At 46.3% G+C, this 16747-nt stretch overlaps 1 protein-coding gene across 13 annotated transcripts in view; it reads right to left on the minus strand.

Moving 5' to 3' along the window:
* Window positions 1-3415: 3415 nt before the first annotated feature.
* Window positions 3416-16747, minus strand: part of KIF1B (kinesin family member 1B) — a 128595-nt gene continuing 115263 nt past the window's right edge. For all 13 annotated transcript variants that reach the window (XM_083453645.1, XM_083453639.1, XM_083453647.1 and 10 more), the window contains 9 exons: window positions 16166-16227; window positions 15426-15571; window positions 14172-14411; window positions 13406-13477; window positions 12980-13101; window positions 11897-12049; window positions 10502-10694; window positions 9827-9945; window positions 3416-9398 (listed from right to left, as the gene is read on the minus strand). In XM_083453645.1, coding sequence (XP_083309771.1) covers window positions 9356-9398; window positions 9827-9945; window positions 10502-10694; window positions 11897-12049; window positions 12980-13101; window positions 13406-13477; window positions 14172-14411; window positions 15426-15571; window positions 16166-16227 — 1150 coding nt within the window. In that variant the 3' untranslated portion in view covers window positions 3416-9355. The remainder of the gene's footprint in view (window positions 9399-9826; window positions 9946-10501; window positions 10695-11896; window positions 12050-12979; window positions 13102-13405; window positions 13478-14171; window positions 14412-15425; window positions 15572-16165; window positions 16228-16747) is intronic.

Below are 16747 nucleotides of genomic sequence, written 5' to 3' on the forward strand. Positions count from 1 at the left end.
AGGCAGCCTGTTTATTGAGCATTCATTCTGATCTGTTTGCAGTGAAATTATATTACACTGGCTATTTCATGAGCATTCATTCCAATTTGTTTGCAAGGGGCTTAAGATGACCATTGCATCAAAGCAAGTGTTATGCCACACTCCCTAGCACGTTTCTCCATCACTTTCCTTACCACAGAAAGTCCAGTACAGTGGTACCTCGAGTTAAGAACTTAATTCGTTCTGGAGGTCCGTTCTTAACCTTGTAGCAGGACCCCCCCCCCCATCATTCAGTTTGTACAGACTTCACACACACTCACACACTACATACGCTACACTTCTGTTATAAATTCATAGAAAATCAACCATACATCAGATTTGCACTGTTCCACTTTTATTTTACTCCATGAAGGAAGGACTACAAAATGGGGAAGGTTTGATACAGGCCACCATAATTCCTTGAGCATAGCAGCATATTCACAGGAGCCCTGCCCAGTTGCTTTGCCAACCCTGATGGTCTCAGACAGAAAACCATCAACCCTGGGGGCCACTAGGTGGCGCGTTGGAAGATGGCCGACAATAACATCTCTCTGACCCATACGAGGTATTAAGGGGCTGCTATGGGAAGTAGGCAGCCTTCCTGGCCCCCCCAAGGGGATGGGGGGGACTCCCCTGCCAGCGGTGTTCACAATGCACCCCCTGATTTGAGAGATGGGGGTGCGGAACACTTGGCACAAGCCCTCGGTGGAATCAGATCTTCCCGACGCCGATTCCAATCAGCGCGTGCTGGTTGCTTCAGCTTGGAATTATAATTGGAACTAATTGGAGAATAATAGATTTGGAAGGCTGGAGCACATATATCAAGTGAAACTCGACGATAGGACTGCTGACTAATGGATCTCTGTGACCGGGAGTGACGGATGGATAAGTAAATCTTTTGCTGAATTACTACCAAGAGAATGTATGGCTGGAATGAAGGGGGGGTGGAGGGAAAAACCTTTCCGATTTCCCTTGCATGATGTGATAATAATACCCTCCACCCCAGGAAGAAATAAGATCGTCACGTTCTAACAATTCATAAACAGAACTTTAAGATTTGTGTGGGAGGAAATACAATACAACAAGAGAAGATCAAACGGTGAGAAGGAGGAATTTCTATGACGCAGTTAAAAAGAAATGGCGTCTCGCCAAGACAAGCCGGCCGGAGAAGAAGATGAGGGGGAGGAGTATCAGGAGGTGCGAGGAGGAGGAATGCTGGAATGCAAGTTTGACCTGACAGAGCCCCCTAATTAATTTATTTGATTTACCGGGCCAGCCTGAGGAATAATAATGGACAGACCGAAGATTAATTTTGTTTATGGAAGTATCTAACAGAGGCTGTTCCTGAATAATATGAGTTTGGAAGACTACAAAACCCACACAGTGACACCAAATCTTTCAATCTGTTTGTGAAAATTATCAGAGATCGCAAAGAAAGGAATAAATGATAACAACAAGAAGAGAAAGAAGGTAATAAATGTCTATCCGAATCGAACTGGATGGAACTGTCGAACAAAAGCAGCAAATAAGTGATGTCTGGAGTCATCTGGAATTTGGACTCGTGCGGAGCTTGATATATGGGTACCCCCCCAAAAAATTTAAAATTTGGCTGTATAATCTGGAATTAATGTGATTTGAACAATGTGATATGATTGGCCTGTTAATAAAAATTATTTTTTAAAAAAAAAAAAAGAAAACCATCAACCCTGCATACACGAGTGGATTCAACATGGACTATAACAAAAGAACAGTGATTGGATTCCCCCTCAGGGGGCAGGAAACTGCAACTACCATTTGTCTTCAGAAAAGTACTCATGGGGAGGGGAGAAAGGAGGAACCAGCCAGGTGACAGGACACTCAGGTTACCACCACAACTCCTCCCTCAACCCCTCCTTTCTGTAATGTATGCATGATGTTTCTGGGGGTGGGCTTGACCTAGAGGAGGGGAATTTCAAAAGTTTTTATAAGGTCTTGCACACCATTGTTCTGGGTCTTTCCTCTCTCCCGCGAGTGAGGGGAACACCCTGCTGCAACAGTACAATAAAGGCCAAGCCTACAGGCTGCTGATTTGCTCCAATTTACTCTGGTTGGTGTCTTTACTTTTTGTCCAAGGGAGCCCTCGGATTTTTCCGGTAACAACCTTAAACTGTTCTTAACCTGAAGCACCACTTTAGCTTAAGGGGGCCTCCCACTGCCACGCGATTTCTGTTCTCATCCTGAAGCAAAGTTCTTAACCTGAGGTACTATTTCTGGGTTAGCGGGGTCTGTAACCTGAAGCACCTGTAACCCGAGGTACCACTGTATTTGGGGGAAATGAGCTTGTTGTGCAATACCTCCCCATCAGCTGCAATTGGGTCACCTGGATTTGCCGGTATGTGGTGTAGTGGTTTGTTGGCTTAGGGCCTGGAAGACCAGGGTTACTCAGTGACTTTGGGTCAGTCATAGTCTCTCAGCCTAACTTAATTCACTGATTGCTATGGGAAGTAGGCGAACAGGACCTGAACACAAGCACATTTTCCCATTCTGTGGTTTCCAGCAACTTTGGAGGAGAGCAATAGCCATCAGTAGCCCTCTCCATGAATTTGTCTAATCCTCTTTCAAAGTCACTTGGTTTGGAGACCAACATTGTCTCCTTTAGGAGCGAGTTCCATGGTTTAACTGCACTGTGTTAAGGGTGTAGCTAGCATCCTCACTGCAGCACCTTTCAAGTCCCAAGATGATGAGTGATGGCTAATCATAGCTATTCTTTGTTTCCCCCCTCATATTAATAGCTACAAAAGAAAAGCAGATCAAAACATGTATGGACATTCTCTTTCCCCTTCCCTGAGTTGTTTTTAGTGGTTTCAAAAGTGCACTGCTCTACCAAGTACTAAGCCAGCAGAGGTTAAGAGCTTTTCCAGTTCTACTGGTCCTGAATGCTGGGAGTGAACTTTCTGGTAACAGTTCAGCACTAGGTAAAGATCTCAGGCTGGTGATACCAGATGTATTTTTACTTATTTAAATTAATTCATTTGTTAGATTTCTATTCCATGGTTTCTCCAAGGACCTCAACCTGGTATAGAAAGTTCTTTCCCTCCCCACCCCATCTGATTAGCCACTGTGAGATCAGGATGCTGCCAGACTAGATGAGCCATTGGCCTGACCAGCAGGCTCTGCTTATGTCTTATGGCTATTTAAGGTAGGGCTGGGCAGGCTAGCAGGATGGACATAGTTTCTTGGTATAGAGGTGGGGGAATCTGGTGCCCTTTCAGAGTCATTGTGCATTCAAGCCCTGTGAGCCCCCGATGATAAATTGCAGGATACACCTGCAAACAAACAAACAAACAAAACCACCAATTTGCAGGGGCCCAAATAGCCTCTTGCAAGAGGAGGTAAGAAAAGACACATGGAGCTGAAATTTGTTTAATCCACTGGCTTTTTAATCTTTATTTTTTTTCACCTCGTTCACTAACAGTTCAGTGGTGCAAGGTTACCATACACGGAGTTAGATATTGTTATCTGCATTGCACACCTAAAGGCTATACAGCAAGATGGATCAGAATTAGTACAAATACATGAACTATATTTACATTTTGTATACCCAAGCTCCGAACATCAGATATATTTACAAAATAAAACATGGGAAGGAACAGAAAAAGACAAAACAAAGTCAGTTAATAAAAAAAGTACAGTGTTGTGAATGTATTCCTTTCAACCAGGGAAAGACTGATTTTTAATTTAAAAAATGAAAGAGAAGGGGTAAGGGATCGGTTCCAGAAAGTCACCTATGTTGTGCAGGTGACTGTGGTTGGTGGAGGGGTGGTCTGTGTTGACGAGGCGTATGTTTGTCTGTGGGCATCGGGAAGAAGGAACCACTTAAACATACAAATGCCCAATGAGAAAGACGTGTATGCGGAAAGCACATGGAATTTAGGTTGTCAATAAATAGGGGGAAGGAAAACAACACACAAGAACTGTTCTGGGTGGGATGAGCACATGTAATCTTCTCTAGCTTTATCAGACGTCACTCAGAACCTCCCTGGATGAGGGCCATGAGTCAGCCATATAGAAGGCGGAACAACTGCTCCCCTTTCTCCAAGAGACAGGGGCTGTCCCTCTTGCTCAACAACAACAAAAAAGGGTACAGGCTTTAAAACAAACACCAGCACAACCACAAGACTTCTTTCAAGTATTATCAGACTGGTCATCAGTGGCTGCACTTCAAACTCGCAAATGGCCTCCTGAACCAAAGAAATTAAGCGTCTGCTTCTGCCCCACCCCCCACCAATGGCTGATGTTTCTAGTATAAGGAAGCACAAATCTGGATACATTCCTGTGATGTCAGAACGACTGACGGGTCCGTGGACGTGGGCAGGAGGGCGAGGGTGAAGGTGAAGGTGAAGTGAGCCATCGTGGAGTAATGCGATAGCCACATGCACGAGGTGAAGTCCAGTTTCACATACATTCACAAAAAAAACCCTCAGAGCAGCAAAAAAAAATTGTTTTATTCCCGTTCTTTTAAAGCAGCATGTTAAAAAGAAACAAAACCAAGAGAATGACAAAAATCCAGCCAGCTGTTAATGCAGAGGAGGACTGTACCACTTGATGCATAGGCAGTAATAGACAGTATTAAGTGACGGCAGTACATGCCAAGGGGCAGATCAGCCCAGAGGACGTCCTGCTTTTAGTGTGCAATATAAACTACAGATGCATAAATACACATTACTTTATATATACTTTAAAAACAAAAACAAATTAAATATTCCCTGTAAATTATTAGACAGTAAAGCAGCAGCGAATAAAGTCTTTGCTTTGAAATGCCCTCAGGGGGATTTGTGGGAGGGGTGTTTGGAGAAACCTTCCCACAGGTTTGGAGCCTGACACCCCCTCCCCCTTCCGTAACATCCTGAATGGGGACACTGGCCTGAAAGGTTAAAGTGCATTGCTTCAAACGAAAACCCATATTAAAAGGTTCATAAGGTTATGATTCAACTAATATATATATGACTTTCAAGTTCCAACATTACAGCTCCCTGTGTGGTCAGTTTTTGCTTTCATCAGGGGGAAAAAATGTTTCTTTGAATGAGAAAAGTGGAAATCCCACCAGGAGGTGCAAAAGGTGGTCTCAAAGCTTGCTCTGTGTTTGCAGCCCCATGCTCTGTGGGTTGGCTGGCCCATGGCATGGGGCAGAGCCTCCAGAAGGTAGGTGGGTCCTAAGAGCTGGCTGACTCTAGGACTGTGACAGTGAACAGAGCTTTGGCACCTCTCTGGTTGGATTCTCACCCTCTCCTTTCCCCATAGTTCACATTCTTTCCTGGAATTTGGAAAACTCAGGACCAAATTTAAGATGCAAGGGAAAACATTTCATTTCTGTTTGCTTGGGGGACATCTGGCCAAGAGGAACTATTTTATAATGGGCAAGGGACTGCTCACAGTGCCTGACCAGGGACTGGCTGTGAAAAGAAAAAACAACAATTTTGTGTCACTTTTTTTCCAAAGCAGATTACAGCTCTGCTCTTGTAATGACCAATGCAGCAGTGGCTTAGAATGGATGTTTGCCCTCTTGCCGACCTGAGCTACATATATAAACCAACCTAAGCTGACCTAGTAGACATATGACCTTTACATAAGACACTACAATTCCCAGCTTATGAGTATGCTATGACACACCTGGTTTCCACTGCCATCCACTTGCTCTTCCTGCTTAAGAAGAGCCCCTTAATGCTTATTTATAACCCCTGTATTTATAGTCCACCCATAGTGGCCTCCTTCCCAAAGCAAAGACTTTGCAGGCTAGTTTTGTTCCAAGTTTAAACAATAAAACAAATACATTAAAAAGTTATCTTAGTGTACACATAATATTTCCAGGAAATGTCCTCCCGGGGGGTGTTTCCTGGTTCCACACAGTTCGCCCCACTTTTGTCAGAGGCAGCAGTTACGGCAACTTAGCACCCCACATAAAACCTTTTAAGTCCATCATTAAAACCATCACACAATCGGCTTAGCTCCTGAACCAGCAGCCTCGATCGATGTGCACACACATTGGCAGTGAGGAGTGTGTCCGTTGTATAAGGAACGTTAATCACTATGCTGAGACTTACACAATCAGAGTACATTGAACAAACAGACCCCATGCCATGATCTGGGTCTCCAAGGATGGTCCCTTTTTCCCCTGCACAGAGGTTGTACACAAGACCCACAGAAAGTGTCAGGAGGAGTTCCAACCTGAGCACTTAAGTTAGGAGAGAGAAAGAGAGGAGGGTAATGTTAAAGAGAGCCCCATCTGTCCTGGCGCTGCACCACTGCGCACTCCCTGGTGTCACACGGCAGAGCCAAAACATTTTCTCCCCCACCCCCCAAAAATAATGCAGCGAGGTTGCTCTGTTGATGAAAAAAATCCTATGGTGCTTAAAGCCTGCATGTCTCTGTTCAGTACTGTGGTTTGTAGGTAAACTTCCTCCCTGAGCTGATCCCCCAACTAGATGGCTTTTATAAGCTGCATAAAAAAATGCCAACATGCAAATTTGGTTCCTCTGAACCACAAGGTTGAAATTGCTCTTTAAATCACCTCCTTGATCACAGTGAGCCACAGGAGTAAAAGCCAGCTTGGAAAGGAGAAAGAGGAGGGCAAAGATGGCCTCCTGAAGAAAAATCAGCCTAACAACACAAGTTCACCTTACAAGAAAGAGAAACTTAGAATCTTAGTGGGGAGCTCAAGGGCTTAATTGTGGTTCTTACATACAGAGCATGAGGTCTGCCTGCACTGCTCCAGACTTCAGACATAGGCCTGCATGATGGAATGCTCCTCCATGCAAAATAATTCCAAGCATGCCAAAAGCTAGCACGTCAGGGAAAAGGGTTAGAATACTCTGGTTTTCTATGTTCAGGGAACTATTTTGATAGGCACAAGCATCTATTTGTGCAGGGCCCCAGCTTGTGATCTCAAGTGGCACAGCCCCAAACACTAGTTAAAAATCTCAGCCAGTGTTCTCACAAAACTAGAGCTAAGAGACATCTAGAACAAGAGCATTTATGTAGGGAGACCTAGAACCCAGTATACCTAGGTGAGACCCACTGCTTCATGCCAGCATAAAGTGAACCTACCTTGGCTACCAAATTGCCCAAAATGTTTACAATCTGCAGGATGAGTGGAAGAGTTCCAGAGAGGGGCATTTGTTCCTAAATTAAAAACCTCTCCTACTTAGACACACAAAATGATTAAAAAGGGAAAGCATGTAAACAGGTTTGTTAGTTCAGATTATATGTTTTGTATGCAGCAGAAAGCAGAGGTGTAGGGAGCTCGTTTTGTTTCAATCCTCTTCCTGAAGCACAAGGACCCCAATACAGCTCTTTTGCTCACATCTCAGCCTATGCCAACCTGGTGCCCTCCATATGTTTTGGACAACTCCCATCAGCCTTGTGCTGGCTGGTAGAAGTTGGCATCCAAAACATTTGGAGAGCACCAGGCTGGCAAAGGTTATCTTGATTTGGCATTTTTTTTTAATAAAAAAAAAAGTGCATAATGATTTGGGGTTTTTAAAAAACCCTTCTTCCAAGAAGAACCACACTGAATCCCAATTTTCAAAGCCCTTGTCCTGTTCTTAAAGGAGCCATCAGAGATATCCTGCATAGTTCCGACTAAGAGGAAAGTGTGGGGGGGGGGGAGGTTTAACCTTTTGGACCCTTCTGGAGAGACACAGATGGGGGTGGCCGGAAGCATTCTGCTACCTGAAGCAAAGGACAACTCGCCCCATATTTCCTATGTGCAGAAGCTGGGGATTGTAGGTTTCATTCATGGTGCCTGAGGAAAGCAGGGCAGCAGAGCAGCCCACGTGGGCACAAACCCAGAGCTCTGTCCTCTGTGTTAACCTAACTGCCACTGCCCCATCCCCACCAAAAACCACCTGCCTGTGAAGGTCAAATTGCTCTGCCTAACGACAGGACCAGCCTCACATTATTGAAGAACTCTGGCACAGAAGGGGCCAGCATTGGCCAAGCTGGATTTTCGCAGCTCAGCCAGCTATCTTTGGGCCTGTGACACATGTGCAAGACCACAAGGGCGGGAACCGTCAATCTCAATCTCCCCGTGCAATGCACGGTTTTTGCACCTGGGCATTGAAGGCATCCGAAAGGCAGTTTCATTCATTTGCTTGCATTGAGTGACGCACAGGCCAAGGGGAAGAAAGCAGAGCCTAGTGCACTCCAAAAAGTGATGGCTTGGAAAGGCTGGCTCAACCAATAGGCAGAGCGAGGCAGCTGCCTCAGGCAGCCAAAGCTAGAGAGTTGCAAGCAGTTCAGTTCCATTCAGAGCAGACCCATTGAAATCAACTTACATTAATTGTGTCCATTAATTTCGGTGAGTCTACTCTGAGTAGGACTAACATTGGATGCAATCAACTGGGGGCAGGAAGTGGTGGCGATGTATTGGGGGGACAGAGCCGCGCGTGTGTGTGTGTGTGTACGCGCGCTTGCCATTGTAGCCTGTTACGTGCCCTCTAAGCTAGCTTGCTGCCAGCAGATGCAATGGCCTGGTCCTGCCAACACTGAAGAAAGATTCAAGTTGGCTTCTGAATGTGGAATGGCTGGGGGGCAGGGATGGACAAAATGTCTTGGGTCAGCCCTGTCTGGCTGTAGCCTCGTGAGCCATGAGGCAGGGAGGCGGCCCTGAAATCTAAAAATTTAAAGTAGCAAGTGTTAAAAGCCAAAGTAGGCAGGGTGGGAAAGTGGTCCAAATTTGCCAGCAAGTCTGCTTTCACAAAAAAGAGATTTGAAATATCTTGGTCGCACTCCAGGTGTGACCAGGGGGTGGACAAAGAGCTGCATTCGCCCATGTGCAGAGGACCTCGCCTTGAAAGCAGCAGCAGTGCAGAGACTTCAAAACAAAAGAAAAGTATTCCAGACAGAGACAAACACATCACAGAGAGTAGCACAAAGTCAACTGGAATGAAGAAAAAGGGCATCCAGAGAAACAAAAAAGGGGGTGTCCCTTCTTTTTTTTTTGCCCCAAAAAGTCGTGCATATAAATTGGAAAGTCACCACCAACACTCCCCTCCCCCTTGTTACTTTCTTCAGTTTGGCCACATGCTACTAATAATATTTTCAGCACAGGTATGTGCATGGGGAGGGGTGATAAAAAGATGGTGGTGGGGTTTAGAATAGCTGGAGAAAGTGCTGAAGGGAGGATGGGGGTGGGGAGAGACAGCGAGAGAGACGAGGAATGTTAAAGCCACAGGGTTGCATACAAGGAAAGAGAGAGAAATTCAAGAATCACAGAGAAATGAGAGGTAACGCTTTATCTATATCAGAAGGCGTGTTAAGAGATTTGGGCTGGGGAACCGGGTGAGAACCCCACAGAGACTCAATATTTCAGCTGTCCTGAGCGTCTTCGGGCAAGTTTGGACCTGTGTGGGAAAAAGGAGGAGCAAATAAGCAAGACTGCAGCTCTTTCTAGCACTCACTTTTATACCCTCTTTTCTTTTCTCACTGTGGGAACAAGGAATCTGAGGGTTGGGGGCCACATATAGATCTACCCGGCCCTCAGCATTCTCTGCAGACCACATCCCACCTCCTGCCCACACCACTCACTGCCCCCTGCCCTGCACCCTTGTCAAGGGATTTTGCCTGGCTGGACCGTGTCCTTGAACTCTGAACACACCTCTTGTTTGCCTAGATAGAGCTGTGCCTGTGGATGGAAACCTCAGAATTTTCTGTCACTGGAATGTAACCCAAGAGTCACAGCTCCACCCACTTTTTGCCTGGCTCCACCCACTACAGAACGTTGCCCACAAGGGAAGGTGGCCCTCGGGCTGAGGAAGGCTCCTCGCCATACCGTATTGTGCCAGCAAGAAGCGGGTTGAAGGCATACAGCCAGTCATTCATATCTTTGTCGTTGATGGCCTGGAGGAGGACTCCGCGGTGCCTCGTGCAGACGGCAAAGGTGTTGGGTGTCTAGAATCACAAAGGCAAGCAGTCGCTCAGCAAATCCTCAGAAGCCCTTAAAGCAGCTATTTGATACCCGGTTTGCAAAGGGATCAGGGAAGGGCAGCATCTTTGTCTCCCAGTGGCCAAGATTTGGGTGGATTAAATGGCCCTGCCAAAACAAATCCTTTCTGATCTGCGTTGGAGAGTGTGTGCGAGGGGAGTATAGCACCCTCATGGCCTTATCACCCCAATTTGATTTAGGAAAAAGGAGCGCAGAAACATCTGCTATTGTATTCTTGTAGCACATGTGGGGATTCCAATAAAAAGTTGCAGTGTAGAGTGCCATGTCATCTTTTGAGATATTCCATTCCCTCTTCCCCCTGGGTTTTCTATTCCTTCACCTCTTCCTGAAGACACATAAATGGGAGGAAAGTGGAACTCTTTCCCTTCTCAACCCCATCCTGGCAGGTGTAAATGAATGCCTGAAAAGGCCTTTCCCTCTAGGGAGCTGATCTTATCCCTTTCATTATAGACCCACATCCTATGGGAGGATTGCAGTGTCCCCACCCTCCATTCAACTGACCTTCACCATGGCCTCTTGATCTTCACTGTACTCCACCTGAGCCGTGGAGAGGTTGAGAATCCCTCTTTCAATGGGGTCCTTGTCACTGTTGTAAATGAAGACGTAGGGGCGCCGGACCACCACAAAGTGCTTGGCCCACGATGGGGAGAGCGGCTCCTTGAAGTTCAGGTAGCCTTTCTTAGAGACCACAGAGCTAGAAAGAAATGGCAAAGAGGAAAGCATTCAAGGACACGGAGCTGGCTGGAGATGGGCTCCAAGAGGCCCCAGGTGCTGCAGTGAATCCACTGCTCACAGACCAAGAAGGCCATTTGGTTCCCTCTAGACTCCTTGGCAAAGTTCAGCAACGTTTTCTCCTGCCTACACCCATTCTCCAAGCACCTTCATTTAAAAATGAAGTGCAGCAACTGGGCCAAGGCAGTCAAGGTATGAACACCATCCTGAAACAGCCAGCAGAGCCATCACTATTTTGAACAGGGGTGGGGAACCTGTGTGGCCCTCCCAGTGTTGCTGAGCTACAAGTAGCAACATCTCTGAACCTTGGAGGGCCCAGCCTCAATTTAAGCCATGCATTCTCACCCAGGCTTACTTTCAAGCCATTCAAAGTGGCTGGACTTAGGCAATGTCAGATCAGGGATGGGGAAACCTGTGACCCTGCAGGTGTTCATTGGATTTTAATGCCCACCAGCCCTAGACAGCACGAGCCAGATTGCTAGGGGTGATGGGAAGTGCAGTCCAACAACACCAGGAGGGCCTGAGTTCCCCCAGCTGCATGTTAAATGAAGCTGCCTGACACTAACTCAAGAATGCTGAGTCTACGTAGCCCAGGAGTGTTAGCACTCAATGGCAGCAGCTCTCCAAGGCCTGAGACAGAGAACATCCCTTTTCAGTGGTGGTTTCCCAGTTATGGAACACCCTCCCTAGTGAGGTATAGCTGTCTCCATTGTTATTCACTTTCAAGAGGAATCTGAAAGCATTCCTGTTTACCCAGGTAGCAAGAGAATTCTTGTGGCAACTCTGAGATCAATGGATGGAAGGATGTCTTTGTTTGTAGTTACTTTTAGAATTTTTAAAACTAACTGCTTTTAGATGTTTTTGATCGTAACTGGTTTTAGAATGTTTAAATCTGTTTTAGAATTTTTTTCGTTGCTTTTAACTTGTGTCTCTTTTTGCCACCCTGAGCTACTAGGGGAGGGTGGAAGGGCAATCACTCTATCAATCTAATACTCATCTTGACTGCAAATCCCACTGACATATATGGAAACAAATTGCATACACACATATTTGTGCACATACACACACCCCAATGCTAAAAGGGTAGCTGTTGCTTTACTCTTGGCTCTGGAACATGTGTTGGGTTTTTATTTTTTAGCAGCTACTGCAGTGTGAATGTCTCACCCAGGCCTGATTTCCTCAATATCTGGAACAAGGTTCAGGAACTCATTTTTGCCTGCTCTCGCCAGGTAAGAGGCTTCAATGGGTGGCATCAGCTGGAAGGGTGGCTCCCCCTCTGGGCCAGGGCTGGAGGCTCGAGAATTTGCTTCTGGGGTCCTTTTGTTAATTAAGAAAAACAAATGGTTGTCATTCAAAGCAAGCAGCTGGAGAGGCAGAAGAATCAAAGAAATCAGCTTAATTCAGGCACCGGCCTGGTTGGCTTGTATTGCCAAATCACTAGGTTTATATGTATAAGCCTCTCCCGTCTCTTCTGCAAAAAGACTGGGAGCATCTGCTTCTATTCAAGACACTAATCTACATGGGAATGAAAAGCAGAAAGAAAACAATGACATAAAAGCAGCAGTATGGGCATGATCAGATAAGCTAGCTCCACCTCTTGAGCAGCTGCCGAAAGGTAGCCGGTTACCTAGGTGCGTCGGAAGCTGCCTTATACTAAGCCTGACCAATGGTCTATCTAGCTCAGGACTGTCTGCACTGACTGGCAGAGACTCTCCAGGGCTTCACTCAAGGTGCTCTTCCCATCCCTACTAGGAGATGTCATTGGGGACAGCACCTGGGACCTTCTGCATGCAAAACCAATACTCTACCACTGAGGTCTGGCCCTTTCCCTACCAATTCAAGGACCCCCGAGGCCCTAGGTTTTCCCAGTGCCTGGATGTACCAGGACTAGCAGAGGGAAAGTAATGACCAGTGGGAAAGAGTGAAATAAGTTCACAGACCAGAGAAAAAGGTCAGTAGGCCTGAAGAGGACTGCAGATTGCCTACTGAGGGACAGAAGCTTAGAAGAAAGAAACAGAAACATCTATCAGCTCATAAGAAGAGCCCTGCTGGATTTGTCCAAAGTCCCAACTTGTCCAGCATGCTGTCCTCACAGTGGCCATCCAGATGCCTCTGGGAAAACCCTCAAGCAGAACTTGAGGGTAATAGCACTTTCCCTACTTGTAGTTTCCAGAAAACTGGTACTCGGGAGCATCCTGCCTCTGTCAGTGGAGGAAGGACATGTACCATTGGTGGCAACCAACTCACTTTTGATCCACTGAGTTGCATCTTGAATCAGACAAGGAGGGGCAGGTCGAGGAAGGCGTGAGGGTGGCACTGCTGAAACTTGATACCGACGGGTCCCGCCCAATTGGAGAGATATCGGACAGCTGGAAGAACACAAGAGGCTGGCGGTGAGCTCTACAGAGCCTGCCAGGATTTTTAAAATAAAAAAATAAAAGAACAGTACTGAATGGGGTGGTCAAACAGAAACCCCAAGAAATCTCACAGGACACTGGATAGGAGGGGTTTTCAAACTCAGTGTTTTGGACACTGCCGTGGGCTTTGTACCTTGTTGGTCAGCTTTTTCTCCCGATCCATCATGCTTTCAATGTCTGCTGAGTAGTAGTTTGAGCATTTCGACCCCAGTGCTAAATGTCCTGCATTTTTCCTCTTAACGTTTTGCAAACCTACCTTACAATCACTGATGCTGTTGTAGACCTGGTTAAATTCACGGTTGAAAGTGTGAGTAAGAAGCTGCAGGCACTAGAAGAGAAGAAAGAAGCATCTCTGTTAGCCCTGGGGACAAAGGAGGAGATGGGAGGCAGCTGGCCTTCAACCTAACCCACAGCTGGGTCCGCTGGGAGGCTGTCGAATGTGGTCTTCCTGCAGTGGTGGGTGGTGCCCCTCAGAATTGGTACAGCACAAGGCAGTGAAAGCTACAACAGGTGAACATAAGAGTCTATGGCAGGCAGAGCCTCCTTCTAAGAAGATGTAAATAAATGGGAGCTTGTTGAGTTGGGGGGCGGGATAGTGCCCAATTATCCCCAGTGGACCACCCTCCACTGTTCTGTAGACCAGAAAAAAATATGTGGTCTTGAAAAGATTTTGCAAGAGGGCTCCATGTATTTAATGCCAGACAGTAGCTAACCACGTCCATTCAAAACTCAGCAGCGAAAATGTTACAGACCCACATAAACCTCCAAAGCTGTGTAGCAAGTGGGGCAGGTTGTGTGTTTTGCTGGTTTTAGGTATTCAAAAATTAGGGGTGGCAACAGGATGTGTGGAAACAAAAGGCTGCTGGGGATCTGGATGCAGAAGACCTGGGTTCAAATTCCCTGCTCAGACAGGGTGTTTGTGGGGTAGCCTTGGGTGCTCTCTGGGATTAGCCTTCCTCAGAGAACAAAACCTTGACACCTTCTGGTATTCAACTGCAGCACTGTGGACATGGGCTTTGTACCTTGGTGGCCAGCTCTTTCTCCCGATCCACCAGGCTCTCAATGTCTGCTGAGTCGTAGCCGCTGCTCTCGCTGGGCGTGACAGCACTCTCAAAGGTGGTGGAGGAGATCTGGGAGGAGATGCTGGTGGAGGTGCTGAGGGTCCCGCTGCTGAGGCTGGGGGACAGCGAGTCGCTCAGGGACTTGGGGATGCTGTCACCCAGCTTCTCCCGCAGCAGCAAGAAGTGGCGAGTCTTCTCGACCTGACGAAAAAGAGAAATGGTATCAGCTGCAGTGGAGAAATCATTGATACATACACTGATAGATAGCCTAAGATGTATGATAGCCATTTTCAAATATCTAGCTGTCACATGGAGGATGGAGCAAGCTGCTTTTCTCCTGCTCCAGAGGGTAGGACCCAAACCAATGAATTCAAGTTACAAGAAAGGAGATTCTGACTAAACATCAGGAAGAACTTTCTTGTGGTAAGAGCTGTTCAGCAGTGGAATGGATTCCCTTGGAAGTTGGTGAGCTCTCCTTCCTTGGAGTTTTTTAAGCAGAATTTGGATGGCCATCTGCCATGGATGCTTTAGGTGAGATACTTGCATTGCAGGGGATTGAAATAGATGACCTGTGGGATCCCTTCCAACTCTATAATTCTATGATGTTGGGGAAAGGATGATGTAGAAAGAATCAAGACATCTGTGAAGACGTGTGAAGGAATTTGCTGACACTGATGGATAGGTTTATGGCCTTGTTCTTCCTCTGTTCCTGTGATGTTACTTTTTGCTCTTCTGATAAGTTCATTGCCTAAATACCTAATTGTGACTTCTGCCTGTTGACCTAGAAAGCACACACATGCTTATAGAAGTTGATCTGTCAATAGAGGCCTTTGGAATTCATTCCCCAGTGGCTGTTGCTATAACCAAAATAAAGCTGACTTAAACATCACATCTGGTGTGATTAATTGAAGAAAAGTGATTACAGTGTCTAAGGTGGTCTTCTTCTATCTGACTTTTGCATCACAAACTCTTCTTACATCCCTGCCAAACCACATACAATGTTTGTTCCAAGGATTCGGGGACTGAGACCCCAAATCAGAACAGCTAAGTAGTAAAGGGAAGCATGTGGAGATTACAAGGCAGCTAAATAAGTAACAGGCAGCTTAATTGGCAGCTTTTGGCCGCTACATCTCACGGGTGGGTGGGAAATGACAAAGCTGAACCTTGCAGAAATCCCAAAGGCCGGTTCTTTCGAGGTCACTGCTCAACATGTACCTCGTGCAACAGCTCCAGCTTCTCCAGCTCCCACTGGTGCTCCAAGATGAGGCTGTCTCCACGGGGCCTCCACCCGGCCAGGTTCTCTTCTCCACGGACATAGGCCACAGAAGTGTCCAGGACTTTCCTCCTCCTCCTCTGCATCCCTGAGAAATGAAATGGCTCAAGTTAACAGTCACCCAAAGGAATTCATACCAGTGGTCAGGAGCCGACATTGCCACTCCCTGTTCACCCCACAAGCCATACCTCACGCTCCTGCCGAAACTCTTGGCCACCTCAGTGGTTTCTTTGTTTCCTCCCTGTCATACACCCACACAATAAATAGCACCACCTGGCTGCAGCTGAACCAGGTGAGACCACAGCCCTCTCTGTTGACCTGATAAGGACCAGCTGACATTTGCTTGGCTCCTCCTCTCTCATCAGCAGCCAACAAGGGAGGCCTCCTCTGTTGGCCTGGCTGGGGCCAATAACCTTTCAGCTCCCCCTTCCTACAAGAACTGTCCTACACTGGCCATTCCATCTGGTCATTATATCACTTCATTATGTAACATTATGAAAGTTTGGGCTGCCTCAGTTTGCTTATTGTTTTCTTCTCCCTTTTCCATCCTGACCCTCAGAAGGTTCTAAGAAATGAAAAGTGCCTTTGCAGAATAAACAAATATAGTGAATAAACCAACAAAGATGAATGTGACTGCTTGCACACTTTTATGATAATGTGGAAAGCTGTGCCTTCCTCTTACCTGGGCTTCCTGTGTCTGCCATCTTGCATAAGCTCAGCTCATAGATCCCAGTGACTCGATTGCTGTTTGCACAGAATAAAGCAGAGAAAATAAAATAATATTTTCAGATATAAAGAAGGTAAAGCAGCCTTCACTAACCTGGTACCCTTGAAAGATTTTGGACTACAAGGTCCATCAGCTCCAGCCAGCAGAGTCCAGAATCTCATGGTTCTGAATGAAAAGGTTTGGTTTAAATAAAAAACAGAGGGAGCTCTAATCCCTGACCATTGACCATGCTGGCTGGGATTGATGGGAGTTGTAGTCCGATAGTATCTGCAGGATAACAGGTTCCCCGCTCTAGGCTTATTGTAGATAAATAGGATATATCCTAAACATGAATATATATGCCACCCACACTCACACTACAGATAGGAATTCATTACACTACAAATTAATTACACTAAACTAAGATTACAATAATAATAATAATAATTTGGGTTGTATTGTAATGGTCAAGGCAGATCTCTGTGTGTTGCCTTTCAGCTAGATCTACTATTTTCTGTGCATGTACTGGACAAATGATTTGGAGTGTTTCAATATCTT

Source organism: Podarcis tiliguerta, assembly GCF_965153285.1.
Source record: "Podarcis tiliguerta genome assembly, chromosome: 8".
NCBI lineage: Eukaryota > Metazoa > Chordata > Lepidosauria > Squamata > Lacertidae > Podarcis > Podarcis tiliguerta.